At 42.9% G+C, this 15,085-nt stretch overlaps 1 protein-coding gene across 6 annotated transcripts in view; it reads left to right on the top strand.

Annotated features, from left to right (window-relative positions):
- Positions 1-15,085, top strand: part of LOC147115585 (mitochondrial fission factor-like) — a 305,832-nt gene that overhangs the window by 179,770 nt on the left and 110,977 nt on the right. For 5 of the 6 annotated variants that reach the window (XM_085989955.1, XM_085989954.1, XM_085989953.1 and 2 more), the window contains exons 30-33: positions 4,484-4,634; positions 5,490-5,603; positions 12,517-12,681; positions 13,875-13,964. In XM_085989955.1, the coding sequence (XP_085846081.1) occupies positions 4,484-4,634; positions 5,490-5,603; positions 12,517-12,681; positions 13,875-13,964 (520 nt within the window). Of the gene's footprint in view, positions 1-4,483; positions 4,635-5,101; positions 5,207-5,489; positions 5,604-12,516; positions 12,682-13,874; positions 13,965-15,085 lie in introns of those variants that run through there. The other variant, XM_085989957.1, reaches the window with a different exon arrangement.

Raw genomic sequence — 15,085 nt, 5'->3', positions numbered from 1 at the left:
TTGTTCGTGTTGACCTTCTTAACCTTGGTGAAATTCCTTGCCCTCCCACACCAGGAGACACAGAAGTATCTTCTGCAGGAAGGCTATCCATATCCTGATTTTCAACGGTTTCCGGATTAGAAATCCCATCAGGAGGTAAACTGGGACGGTCATGAACATCCCTCGAGGGCTGACTAATAGAAGTATAATTATCTGCAGTCGGATTGAAAATATTCGTAGTATCTGTAACAGCATCCACATTACCTGAATCATGACTATTGTTAATATCCTCAGAAGAGGACTGGCCACCACAAGGAGCCAAGTCTTTAATTGAAACGGTACTTTCTTTCCCATCTTGGAATCGAATATGAGCATATTGGGAATTTGCCTCCAACAGCTCCACCTCCTCCACTAAAGAATCATATTTTGACAATCTAACATGGCGTCGAAGCAGCACAGGTCCCTGCATAGTAAGCCATGAAGGTACTGAATATCCCGTAGTAGATCTCCGCGGATAGTTAAAGAGCCTTTCATGGGGGGTCACATTAGTAGCCGTTGAAAGCAATGATCTAATGGAATGCAGGGCATCAGGCAGTACCATTCCCATTGTGTATTCTTAAGGTTCCGGGATGTCAAAGCCAACATAACTGCCTTCCAGATCACCCCATTGTATCGTTCGCACTGTCCACTACCCTGGGGATCATACGGGGTAGTTCTGCTAGTAGAAATTCCCCGACTCTGAAGGTATTCCTTCAACTGGGAAGACATAAAAGAACTTCCCTGATCTGAATGGATATACGCAGGCATCCCAAAGATGACAAAAAGTTGAGTCAGACATTTGATAACTGTAGCAGCTGATACATCTGCACAAGGAAAAGCAAAAGGGAACCTTGAAAACTCATCCACAACAGTAAATATATATCGGTTTTGAGTAGTTGAAGGAAGAGGCCCCTTAAAATCGACGCTCAAACGTTCAAAAGGAGAAGTAGCCTTTATAAGATGAGCTCGTTGAGGCTTAAAGAAATTCGGTTTACACCGAGCACAGATAGAACATGATGAAGTCATCCGCTTGACGTCTTCAACTGAAAAGGGCAAATTCTTACTGCGTACGAAGTGTATCATCCTCGTAACCCCAGGATCGCATAAGGCATTGTGAAGATTAATAAGCGTATCTCCGTGAATCACAGAACAATAAGCCCTCGACAGCGCATCAGCAGCAACATTATCCTTCCCCGGGCGATAAACTATATCAAAATGGTAACATGCCAACTCAATCCTCCACCTCATTATTTTATCATTCTTAATCTTTCCAAAATGTTTGACATCAAACATAAAGGACACAGACTTTTGATCAGTTACCAACATAAAATGTCGCCCCGATAAATAATGTCTCCATTTACGCAGTGCTTCTACTATTGCATACGCCTCTTTCTCTATTGAAGAATGCCTTTTTTCACTATTGTTCAAGGTACGTGAGAAAAAGGCCACAGGTCTTCCATTTTGGTTCAGAGTAGCCCCAATTGCAAAATCAGAAGCGTCCGTCTCAATCACAAAAGGAACCTGCTCATCAATAGAATGCACAACTGCTCCAAGGATATCCTTTTTAAAATTATCAAAACACGTCCTGGCCTCCCATGATAGAGGATATGTCGTAACCCGAATAAGAGGCCGGATCTTCTGTGAAAAATTTGCAATCCAATTAGAATAGTAAGAAAACAGTCCAACAACTCGTTGCAAAGCCTTAGAATTAGTGGGACAAGGTAAATCAATCAATGGTCGCAGATGTTCTGGGTCTGGTTTAATCTTGTTTCCCGAGATAATGTACCCCAGTAGATTTACCTCAGTGGTCGAAAAGGTACACTTCTCTTTATTGAAAGTTAAACCAACTTTTTCCGCAGCTTGAAGGAATCTTTCTAAATTAGAATCATGCTCCACCCTTGATTTGCCACACACCGTGATGTCATCTAAGTATGAAAAGGTGTCAGAGAGAGAGTTATCACTTATAAAAGCATCCATTGCCCGTTGAAAACAAGCAACACCATTAGTAACACCAAATGGTATTCGGCAAAACTGATACAGCTTTCCACCAGCCTCAAAGGCCGTATATGGTTGATCCTTCTTAACAATAGGAATCTGATGATAAGCACTCTTTAGGTCAATAGTGCTAAAAACCTTATACTGAGATACTTTATTGATAAGCTCATCAATCTTAGGCAAAGGGTACGCATCTAATTGAGTATACCTATTAATAGTTTGGGAATAGTCTATCACCATTCGTTTCTTATGTCTCTTGCTAGTCGTGACAACTACCTGTGCCCGCCAAGGCGAACAACTAGGTTCAATGATTCCTTCCAATAAGAGACGTTGAACTTCAGAATTAATAAATTCTCTATCCTGACTGCTATACCTTCTTGACTTGGTAGCAATTGGCTTACAATCCGGCATCAAATTGGAAAAAAGTGATAATGGAGAAATGGATAAAGAGGCTAATCCACAAATAGATAAAGGTGGCTTAGTCCCTCCAAATGAAAGACTGAGAGACTCGTGTAACTGAAGCACATCATGACCAATCAAAATATCCGCACAGAGATTAGGCAAAACAGATAGGCGTATATCAGTATACGTATTACCTAGAAGAATCAATTTCACAAGGCAACAACCAGCTACTTGTGAAGTGAGAGTCATCTGAGCCATACACACCTGATCGGAAACAGGCGAAATTTTCAAATGCTTCTCCTTTGCAAACTGAAGACTTATAAAACTCTCGGTACTGCCTGTATCTATAAGGGCCTTCACTTCCAACCCATTAACTTGGGCTGTAACTATAGCTTTGTTTAGGCCATGAGCAAATGCAGCAGAAATTGATGCAATAAACGCCCTATCTAAAGGCTGAATAGTCACAGAGGAGGTAATTGAACCTGATGATTTACACACACGTGCGTAATGACCTCTCTTGCCGCATTTACTACACACAGCCTCCCGAGCAGGACACTTCAGACGAGGGTGCCGGACGTTCCCACAAAAATAACACTTCTGAATCCTAGAGGCAACTGCCGCTGAAGTAGAAACTGTTTCAGAATCTAGTAAACCACTCCTATTAAGTCCACATAATTCCTTTTCATCTGGAACTGCCGAAACCACAGTCACAGGCCGATTAAAAAGAGCATAAGAATCCGAACTTCTCTGAGCCACATCCAATGTAGAAGCTTGCTCAAAAGCACTCTTAAGATCCAAAGTCTTATTTTCTAACAACCGCTGACGAATTGATCTAGACAGTAATCCATTAATAAAAGCATCCCGTACCGATTCTTCCTTATATTCTTCAGCCATCACGGCCTTATAATTACAGTTAACACTAAGGCACCGAAGTGCTTGTAAATAAGTATCCAAAGATTCTCCCACCTGCTGCCTACGGGCAGATAGAAGGTGACGTGCAAATACCTCATTCTTTGGTTTAACAAAAATCTTTTCCAATGTAGAAATAGCCACTTCGTAAGTTTTACAGTCCAAAATATACTTATACACATCCGGAGCAATGTAGTTGATCAGCATATTCAGCTTATTTAGAGACTCTTGATCCAACACGCCCAAAAAGTTTTTAAATGTACAATACCAGTGTTTCCATTTATCATCCACTCCTGCAGAATTAGGGTCAGCATTGAATCGTTCTGGTTGAAGATATCGCTCCATTCTGACATAAGTTAATAAATTGAAAGAAAGAATAGATTTGCCTTTCTAATCTAGGCTTTATTAACTTAAAAATCCTGTAGCACATCTTCAACACCCAGTCCCAACTAAAGGCTGGAAAGAACTGAATTTAAGATGGCCACCACAAATCACATGACATCAACTACCAATGAGATTACAGCATATATCCCAAGGCAGGAAACAAACAACCAATCACAATACTTCTTACTAAACATAAAGAATAATCACCACAAAGAGGTGACTTGATTGAAACATATAAGATCCTGAGGGGTCTGGACAGGGTGGATGTGGAGAGGATGTTTCCTCTTGTGGGAGAATCTAGAACAAGGAGTCACTGTTTAAAAATAAGGGGTCGCCCATTTAAGACAGAGATGAGGAGATATTTTTTCTTCAGGGGGTCGTGAGTCTTTGGAACTCTCTTCCTCAGAGGGCGGTGGAAGCAGAGTCTTTGAATATTTTTAAGGCAGAGGTAGATAGATTCTTGGTAAGCAAGGGGGTGAAAAGTTATCAGGGTTAGGCGGAAATGTGGAGTAATCAGATCAGCCGCAGAGCAGGCTCGAAGGGCCGAGTGGCCTACTCCTGCTCCTAATTCGTATGTTCGTATGTTTTAGACTGGTCCTGGCCTAATTTAATCATAGGAAAGGAGCGAGGGGAAAGTTTTTTTCTGCTATTATTTAATTTTACCAGTTAAACTTCTAAATTATGTTTTTTAAAATGTATAAATTATGTCAAATCGTGGCCAGCGATGCCCACATCCCATGAACAAATTTTTAAAAATCCTGTATCTTGTTTTCAGGGTGTCAGAAGTTATGGACAGCCAGGCAATCGTGGCCCACCAGGTCCTCCAGGAAATGTTGGACTACCAGGGGAGAAGGGTGATTCAGGTTCCATTGGACCTCCTGGAGGTGAAGGGCGTCCTGGTCGTAATGGTCTTCAAGGCCCAAAAGGTATTGAACTTGGCTTCGGTTTTTGAATAACAAAAGTAGCCACACAAGTCAATTTATCCTGGACACTATCCTCAATTAAAGTTGTTATAAACAGATTGGGGAAAGGTGAAAGATGCCTACTTTGATATCTGATATACTTTACTTGTGAGTAAATAGTAAATTTTCCTACCTGCTGATTAACATTACAGACTGAACTAGCAGATGTGTCTGTTGTAAATAAAGAACCATATTGTTTTTGAGTTATATTGTAAGAAATAATTGCTTTTCATATGTTTGCAGCATTTGCATGGGATGTTGGGACCAATGTTCTCTCTAATTTATTTTGGCTTGTGTGGCCCCTTTAACGAACTGTGCAGGTCATTCAAAATTCTGCGCGTGCGCGGTTTTTCTATTTAAAACCCGGCCCACCGGCTGCACGGAACCTCTAGAGCTCTGTGCGGCCACCGGGAACATCGATTGGGACATGCCAGTCTTTATGGTCTCCACAGAAACCTCCAGCAAATTGTTCCCTGACTGTTATAGACATAATCATTGTGTAAGGGACGGGTTTTCAACCCTCCTTAGGATTATAGGTATCTAGATCTACTCTATTGTATTCAGGTAGTTGGGAGGGCAGGGGTGTGCATTTCAACCAAGGGAGGAATAAATACTTAATAACTGTCAAACCCGCACAGAGGCACAAAGGTTTTATATTCCATTAAGTGCTTCCTTCCTTTTTATTACCATTGCACAATTATGACAGGATCGGAAACGTGTGTGTGATATACTGTTGTGCTACGTAAAATGGCCAATTGGTATGCATTCTGCTATACATAACAGTATTTGTTTGAAAGAGCTCTAACTTCCACTTTGCAGGTGAATTGGGAAGCTATGGTAATCGGGGGGCAACAGGTCCACGTGGACCACGAGGAATAGGGATATATGGACCTGCAGGTGTTGAAGGCCCACCTGGAGCACCTGGCCTACAAGGTATTAAATTTACATTACTTCTTTCTTATTTTGAGTTTTGACAGAGAAAATGTCATTTTATGACATTCATATGTTATAATTTTAAATATTAGTTGATAACAAAGCAATGGCACTGATTTATTTGCATATAATTTATGTATTAACATATTGTTGCATTGTAATTAGATGTTGATCACCTTTACCTTACTTTATCCACATCAAATCCATTCTGTTATTCCTTAACTCATCCACTTAATTTACCCAAATCCCATTAAATGCTTTCAATCTCCCAACACTTGTCATTCGGCCACATAGCTGGGGACGTCATCAGTTAGGTTATATGACTAGCGGTACACTTCTCCAGGTTGTTAATGAAGAGCATGAACAATAGGAACTAAAACAAAACTATTCAGAGCTTCATTTGTCACTGCCTCTCAGGTAGCATTTGTAAGAATACAGAACATTCTGAGGGGGGAGGGTGAACAGCCAGAGGTCGTGGTCCATATCGGTATCAACGACATAAGTAGAAAGAGGGATGAGGTCCTGCAGACTGATTTTAGGGAGCTAGGAAAGAGATTAAAAAGCAAGACCGCAAAGGTAGTAATCTCCGGATTACTCCCGGTGTCACGAGCTAGTGAGTATAGAAATAGGAGGATAGAGCAGATGAATGCATGGGTGGAGAGATAGTGCAGGAGGGAGGGCTTTAGATTCCTAGGACATTGGGACCAGTTCTTGGGGAAGTGGGACCTGTACAGGCCGGACAAGTTGCACCTCAACAGAGCTGGGACCGATGTCCTCGCGGGGCGGTTTACTAGTGCTGTTGGGGAGGGTTTAAACTAATTTGGCAGAGGGATGGGCACCAGGATATAGCATTAGAAAGGGGAAACAAGGTGCACAAAGGATTGGGAGAGACAGATAGCACTAGAGTAAGAAATAGTACGGTATTAGGTGAGGTCAGACTAAGAGCGAATACAAGAAGGTCTAAGATAGGTTTACAGTTCATATGTGTGAATGCACGAAGTGTGGTAAATAAGATTGGTGAGCTGCAGGCGCAACTGGACACATGGGAATATGATGTCGTGGCTCAAAAAAGGACAGGATTGGGTATTAAATATTCCTGGATATAAGGTGTTCAGGAAAGATAGGAAAGGAAAGAAAGGTGGTGGGGTGGCAATATTGATTAAGGAGAATATTACAGTGCTGGAGAGAGAGGATGTCCTGGAGGGGTCAAGGACAGAATCTATTTGGTTAGAGTTGAGAAACAATAGAGGTGCCATTACACTACTAGGTGTATTCAATACAGATACAGATGCCTGTGGGACACATCTTGCCAATTAGAGTACCTACCTAAATATCCAATATTTATCCCTCAATCAACCTAACAAAAACAGATTATCTGGTCATTATCACATTGCTGTTTGTCGGAATGACAACAGAAAATGCCGGAAACACTCAGCAGGCCAGGCAGTATCTGTGGAGAGAGAAACAGAGTTAATGTTTCAGGTCTGGGACCCTTAATCAGATCTGGAAAAAGCTGGAGAGGTAATGGATTTTAAGCAGGAGCAGAGGCAGGGAGGGGCGGGGCGGGGGGGGTGGGGAGGAAGGAATTGAAGGAACATTCTGTGTTGCAAATGGGGATGGCAAAATCATACAGCCTGAAGAATGGAGGCAGGGGTTATAGTCTGAAATTGTTGAACTCAATGTTGAGTTCAGAAGGCTGTAAAGTGCCTAATCGAAAGATGAGGTGCTGTTCTTCAAGCTTACGTTGAGCTTCATTGGAACAGTGCAAGGGGCCGAGGACAGAGAGATCAGAGTGGGAGTGAAGCGGAGAATTAAAGTGACAGGCGACTGGAAGCTCGGGGTCACCCTTACGGACTGAACGGAGGTGTTCCGCAAAGCGGTCGCCCAATCTGCGTTTGGTCTCCCCAATGTAGAGGGGACCGCATCGTGAGCAGCGAATACAGTATACTAAATTGCAAGAAGTACAAATAAATCGCAGTTTCACCTGGAGGAGGCGTTTGGGGCCCTGGACAGTGGGAAGGGAGGAGGTAAAAGGGCAGGTGTTGCATCTCCTGCACTTGCACGGGAAGGTGCCGGGCGAAGGGGAAGGGCTGTTAGGGGCGATTGAGGAGTGGACCAGGGTGTCACGGAGGGAGCGGTCCCTTCAGAATGCTGAAAGGGGAGGTGAGGGAAAGATGCGTTTGGTGGTGGGATCACGATGGAGGTGGCGGAAATGGCGGAGGGTGATCTGTTGAATGTGGAGGCTGGTGGGGCGAAAGGTGAGGACAAGGGGAATCCTATCGTGTTTCTGGGAGGGAGGGGAAGGTGTGAGAGCAGAAGTGCAGGAAATGGAACGGACACAGTCAAGGGCTGTGCCAACCACAGTAGAGGGGAATCCTCGGTTGAGAAAAAAGTCAGACATGTCGGAAGCACTAGTATGGAAGGTGGCATCGTCAGAACAGACGTGGCGGAGACGGAGAAACTGGGAGAATGGAATAGAGTCTTTACAGGAAGCGGGGTGGGAGGAAGTGTAGTCCAGGTAGCTGTGGGAGTCAGTGGGCTTGTAGTGGATGTTTGTCGATAGCCTATCACCAGAAATGGAGACAGAGAAGTCAAGGAAGGGAAGAGAAGAGTCGGAGATGGACCATGTGAAGGTGAGGGAAGGGTGGAAATTGGAAGTAAAGTGAATGAACTTTTCTAGTTCAGGGCGAGAGCAGGAAACGGCACCGATACAGTCATCGATGTACCGGAAAAAGAGGTAAGGGAGGGGACCTGAGTAGGACTGGAACAAAGAATGTTCCACATATCCCATGAAAAGGCAGGCATAGCTAGGGCCCATGCGGGTTCCCATAGCAACACCTTTAATTTGGAGGAAATGTGTCGAGTCAAAGGAGAAATTGTTCAATGTGAGAACAAGTTCTGCCAGCCGGAGGAGGGTGGTGGTGGATGGGGACTGGTTGGGCCTCTGTTCAAGGAAGAAGTGGAGTGCCCTCAGGCCGTCTTGCTGGGGGATGGAGGTGTAGAGGGATTGGACTCTCTGATCAACTGAAAATATTCAAGGTGTTCAGTCACCCTATGCTTAATTATGGACTCTAGCAATTTCCTGACAACAGATATTAGGCTAACTGGTCTATAGTTCCCTGGTTTCCCCCTCTCGCCATTCTTAAAAAGTGGAGTGACATGCTGTTTGTGGGAGCTTGCTGTGCACAAATTGTCTGCCGCATTTCCCACATTACAACTGTGACTACACTTCAAAAGTATTTCATTGGCTGCAAAGCACTTTGAGATGTCCGGTGGTCATGAGAGGCATTATATAAATGCAAGTCTTTCTTTCTTTCTTTACCCCTTATCTCAATCTCTGTCTCCCGCCGCTCAGCCAATTTCCTAACCAGGTCAATAATTTGCCCTCAATTCCGTGGGATTCGACCTTGGTTAACAGTCTCTTATGTGGGACTTTATCAAATGCCTTCTGGAAGTCCATATAAATAACATCCATAGACATTCCCCTGTCCACTACTTTAGTCACCTCCTCAAACAATTCAATCAGGTTTGTCAGGCATGACCTACCTTTCACAAATCCATGCTGGCTCTCTCTGATCAACTGAAAATATTCAAGGTGTTCAGTCACCCTATCCTTAATTATAGACTCTAGTAATTTCCCAACAACAGATGTTGGGCTAACTGGTCTATTATTCCCTGATTTCCCTCTCTCACCATTTTAAAATATTGGAGTGACCTGCACAATTTTCCAATCTAAAGGAATGATTCCTGAATCGAGAGAATTTGGAAGGTTATAGTTAGGGCATCTACAATGTGCTCACCTACTTCTTTTAAAACCTTGGGATGGAAACCATCGGGTCCTGAGGATTTGTCACTCTTTAGTGCCATTATTTTCTTCATTACTGTTATTTTACTTACATTAATTTTATTGAATCCCTGTCCCTGATTCAGTATTAGTTCCCTTGGGATTTCTGGCAGGCTGTCCTCTTCCTCTACTGTAAATACTGTCGCAAAGTAATTATTCAACATGTCCGCCATTTCCTTATTATCATTGACACTATCACTGATATCAGTTTTTAAGGGGCCAACATTGCTCCTGACTACCCTCTTTTTCCTAATATAATTGTAAAAATTCTTTGTGTTAATTTTGATATCCCTTGCAAGTTTCTTTTCATATTCCCTTTTGTAGCTCTTACTATTTGTTTTCTGGCCCTTTGCTGTTCTTTGTATCTTTCCCATTCACCAGGATCTGTGCTATATTTTTGCATTTATGTATGTTTTCCTTTCAGTTTTACCCTGTCCTTTTACCTCTTTAGTTGTCCATGGCTGGTTTTTTTGGGCAAGTAGAGATCTTGCCCCTCATTAAATTCTTTTTTAAACATCTCCCACTGATCTGTCGTTTTACCCATTAACAGATTTGTCCAGTTCACTGTGGACAGTCTCTGCCTCATCCCGTTGAAGTTGGCCTTACCTAAATCTAGAATCTTAGCAGCTGTTTCACGTTTCTCCCTTTCAAACTCTATGTTGAACTTGATCATGTTATGATCGCTACTGGATAAATGTTCATGTTAGGCTGTTAACTAAATATGGCTCATTACTCATTCCTAAATCTAATATGGCATGCCCTCTTGTTGTCTAGGACATATTGTTGTAGAAAACTATCCTGGACACACTCAAGAAATTCACTACTTTTCTGACAAGTGCTAGTCTGCTTATCCCAATCTATATGAAAGTTAAAATCCCCCATTAAAACCTTTGCTACATGCTTGTCTAATCTCTGCATTTATATAATCTAGCACTTCACAGCTGCTACCAGGGGACCTATACAGAACTCCCACTACAGTCTTAAATCCTTTCCTATTTCTTAATTCTACCCATAAAGTCTCCACTGCCTGCTTGCCTCTTGTTATATCCTCTCTTATCATTGAAGTGATTTCATCCTTAATCACTAAGGCTACTCTACCATTTTCCCTATCTTTCCTGTCGACCTTATAACCTGGTATATTTAGTTCCCAGTCCTGACCATCTTGCAGCCATGTCTCAATAATGGCTACCATGTCATACCCTCCAATTTGAATTCGTGCCTGCAGTTTATTCAATTTATTCCTTATACTCCGTGCGTTTGTATAAGGAACACTTATTTGGGCCACACACCCTAGCCTGTCCTTCAGCTCTAATGTTTTACTCACATGTTTCTTATTTCTCTCTCCTGGTTTAATCACTTTACATCTTTTAGTTTTCCCTTTACAGCGTACAATTTATGACCATTACTCTACTCTCTAACCTTTCATTTGTTTTTGAACTATTATTTGTACTACAACTCCCACCTGAGCCCTTTCCCCCCCCGCCCCCCCATTTACTAGTTTAAAGTCCTTTTGTGACCACCCTATTTATCCTTTCCACTAGGACCCTGGTCCCAGACCGGTTCAGGTGGAGCCCGTCCCAACGGTACAGTTCCTTCCTGTCCCAATACTGGTGCCAGTGCCCCATGAAATTGAATCCCTCTTTCCCACACCACTCCTTCAGCCACGTGTTCACCTCCCTTATCCCTATGCCAATTTGCACGTGGCTCAGGTAATAATCCAGAGATTATAACCCTTGAGGTCCTGTTCTTTAATTTAGCTCCTAGTTCCTGGGACTCCCCAAACAGGACCTCTTGCCTACTCTTCCCTGTGTTGTTGGTTCCAACATGGACCACAATGACCGGATCTGCCCTCTCCTTCTCCAATAGCCTTTCAAGCCGATTTGAGATGTCCCTTACCCTGGCACCAGGTAGGCAACATACCATGTGGGACTGTCGATCTTGCTTACAAAAGATGCTATCTGTCCCCCTAATTGTAGAATCCCCTACAACTACCACATTACACTTCCTCTCCTCCTCTTCCTTAGGACAGCCTCCTGCTCCAAAGTGCTGTGGTCCACATTCTGGCTGTCCTTCCGACAGTCTTTATCCTTCTCCTCACAGGTAGCAAGTACAATGTACTTGTTGGATAGGATTAGTTTCTGTGGATCCTCGTTCTCTTTCTCACCTGGGTTCCCCTTACTCTGCACTCTATCGGTCACACCAATCCCAGGTTCGGAACCTGCACCTCTCTACGAGGTGTGACCTTGGTCTGGAGCAAACTGTCCAGATACTCCTCCCTCTCCCTTAGTGTCGGAGTGTCTCCAACTCGCACTGCAGCTCAATGACTCTGAGCCAGAGAGATTCGAGATAGAGACATCTCCTGCAGACGTTCGCTCGGGACAGTCTCGCTGTCCACAAACTGCCACATCCTGCAGTCCAGACACACAACCTGCTCTGCCATATCTTAGTCTAACCTTGTTTTATTTATTTAATTAGTTAAAGTTCAAATTATTATTTATGGTTTAGTTTATCTAGTTAAGTTATTTATTTAATAAAGTACGTTATAGTTTCCCAGCTCTTAGTCTGCACTACTGTCCTAGCTTAGAGAGAAAAAAAACGTTAATACTCACCAACCAATCACCTACCTGCTGTCCTGTGACGTCACTCCTTGGTTTTTTTGTTGTTTTTGAATTTGCCGGAGTTACTCCGCCTCCGCTGCGGCCGCCGCTCGGGTCTGCGTGATTATAATTATAAATTAGATTATGATTTCTGTTACTGTCAAACCATGAGCTTTAGGCAAGTTAAAATGTCACTTCTGCCTTTTGTCTAAATACAAATTATTTTATTTTATAGCTCCTTGATTGTATAAATTATTTTAAAAAGGAATTGGATAGTTGTTTGAAAAAAAGGTATGGGGAGTGAGCAAGAGAGTGGAATTAGATAAAGTGGTCATATGGGGGAAAACACAGGTGCAAACTTGATGGACCAAATGGCCTGTTTGCTGTAACATTCCTTGTCTGCTGTAACATTCCTTGTCTGCTGTAACATTCCTTGATTCTATGATTTTAAATAGGAAATTTATTTTTACAGGAATGACAAGTAGAGGACCTACAGGAGATCCAGGAATTCCAGGACTGGACATTCCAGGCCCACCTGGTATTCCTGGATTGATTGGAAATCCAGGCTGCTCAGGCCCTCCTGGAACAAGAGGCTCTCCGGGGCAGCCAGGCCGACCAGGAATATCGGGCAGATCAGGTAAAGTATTCGATATATTGTAGTCTTACAATGAAAAATGACGAAATATGGAAATATATAAAGTGGTGGTGCTCAAACTCATTGTAAAAAGCTGTTGTAACATTATGATATTGGAATGAGAAAGGGTCATTCGGCCCATCTCAATCACTCAGTTTTTCAGGCCTATGTACAGAATACACTCAGACCATTTTCACATTCTTCCGGGGGGCGCTAACAGGGCGCAAAGCCGCTAGTGCCTGGTTGTGGCGGTGCTAACGCCTCCCGCGAAATTCAGCGGGAGATTAGCGGCGGCAGTAGCCGGTAGCACCCCACGGCGCTGCGCTTCCGGCGATAATGTCATTGCCATGCACAGCGCCCCTCTCGTACCCCGGCCGCAAACTTCGGTTGCGCCCCCCTGACCTACTGCTGGCCGATATGTCTGACAGGGTCAGGGTGGAGTTTTTGCAGCCGTGGCGGCACAAATTAAAGGGCAGTGGCCAGATAGCCATTTTTGTTTTGGCTGCCTGCCAGCACCTGCCTCCTTCCGCTTTTTTATGCGGGGTGCCGGCCGCAATCGGTCGAGTGCCAGGCTGTTTTCCTGCTCCCTGGTGGTCTAGCAGGGCCCTGGTGCGTGTTGCACTAGGCCCCTCCTTTAATCAGAGGAGGGAAGCCTGCAATACCGCGGTGCTATGTGCCGAGGCACGTGGCGCTGTTGCAAGTAGAGCTGCAATATTCAATGGTAGCGCCCCAAGAAGGAGGGGGGAACGCTTCCAGTAACTAACTTTTTTGGGGCACTAAAAGTAGCGCCCCGGCGAAGTTAGCGCCCCTGGGGCGCCACTGAATTTTCCCCCCTAGTTGCTTCAGTTAAGACTGATTTACTGCAATGAAGTCAATGGAACGGAATATCTGGTGAGGCGTATAACAGGTTGCCAATGCAATACCACCCGCCCAAGATGAATTTCTAACCCATTGGGTCTAATGACCATTTTCTGTTCCTCAGAAAAAAATCTTATTTACCTTATTATAAGATATTGGGAGTGAGCAGGAGAGTGGAATTCGGAGCTGGCACTGAAACATTAGTGAAGTATAATTTATGGAGAATCCTTCTGGACCATTGAGATAGTTAACTCAAAATTTAAAATATTAGTTTTTATAATTTATCAAATAAATATTTCCAGGCCGTGATTATGATTTTTTTTTCAATCTTCAAACAGGTCCAAAAGGTGAACCTGGTGTTATGGGAGAGCCAGGCACTCCAGGGTTAACTGGTGCACAAGGACATCAAGGCCCCAAAGGAGACCAAGGTAAAGGACAGTATAGAATGCAGGTGCAGGAACAGAAAAGAAACACTTGCTGTAATGTAAGAACATTAGAATATAAGAATTAGGAACAGGAGTAGGCCATGTCACCCCTCAAGCCTGCTCCGCCATATGATAGAATATTATATTGAGTTTGAAATTGATTTAGTTAAGTCCAAAACTAGGGTCTTAAATCTACATTAAAAGGTATGATGGTAGACAAGCAATGGATAGCATTTAAAGAATTAATGCATAATTTACAACAAATATACATTCCTTTAAGACACAAAAACCCCACAGGAAAAGTGGTCCAACTGTGGCTAACAAGAGCAGTTAAAGATAGTATTAGATCAAAGGAAGAGGCTTATAATGTTGACAAAAAGAGTAGTAAGCCTGAGGATTGGGAGGATTTTAGAATTGAACAAAGGAGGGCCAAGAAATTGATAAGGAAAGAGAAAAAAGAATATGAGAGTAAATTAGCAAGAGACATAAAAACAGATTGTATACATTACTATAGGTATGTAAATAGGAAGAGATTAGTGAAAGTAAATGTGGGCCCATTCAAGGCAGAGGCAGGAGAAATTATAATGGGCAATAAGGAAATGGCAGAGAAATTAAATAAATACTTTGTATCTGTCTTCATGGTAGAAGACACAAAAAACATTCTGGAAATGATGGGGAAACAAGGATCGAGAGAGAATGAGGAACTTAAAGAAATCAGTATAAGTAAAGACATAGTACTGGAGAAATTAATGGGACTAAGTGGCGACAAATCCCCTGGACCTGACAATCTGCATCCGAGGGTTTTAAAAGAGGTAGCTACAGAAATAGTGGATGCACTGGTATTAATCTTCCAGAATTCCCTGGATTCTAGAGCAGTCCCCAAGGATTGGAAGGTAGCAAACATAACCCCGCTATTTAAGAAAGGAGGAAGAGAAAAAACGGGGAACTATAGGACAGTCAGCCTGACATCAGTAGTAGGCAAAATGCTAGAATCTATTATTAGGAACGTAGTAAAAGGGCACTTAGAAAATTGTAATATGATTAGGCAGAGTCAACATAATTTTATGAAAGGGAAATTGTGTTTGACAAATCAAATAGTTTTTTGAAGATGTAACTAGTAGGAT

Source organism: Somniosus microcephalus, chromosome 6, assembly GCF_052327205.1.
Source record: "Somniosus microcephalus isolate GS21.2 chromosome 6, FLI_Smic_1.0, whole genome shotgun sequence".
NCBI lineage: Eukaryota > Metazoa > Chordata > Chondrichthyes > Squaliformes > Somniosidae > Somniosus > Somniosus microcephalus.
Note: the sequence above shows the minus strand (reverse complement) of the source record. Positions and strands in the feature narration are given on the sequence as shown.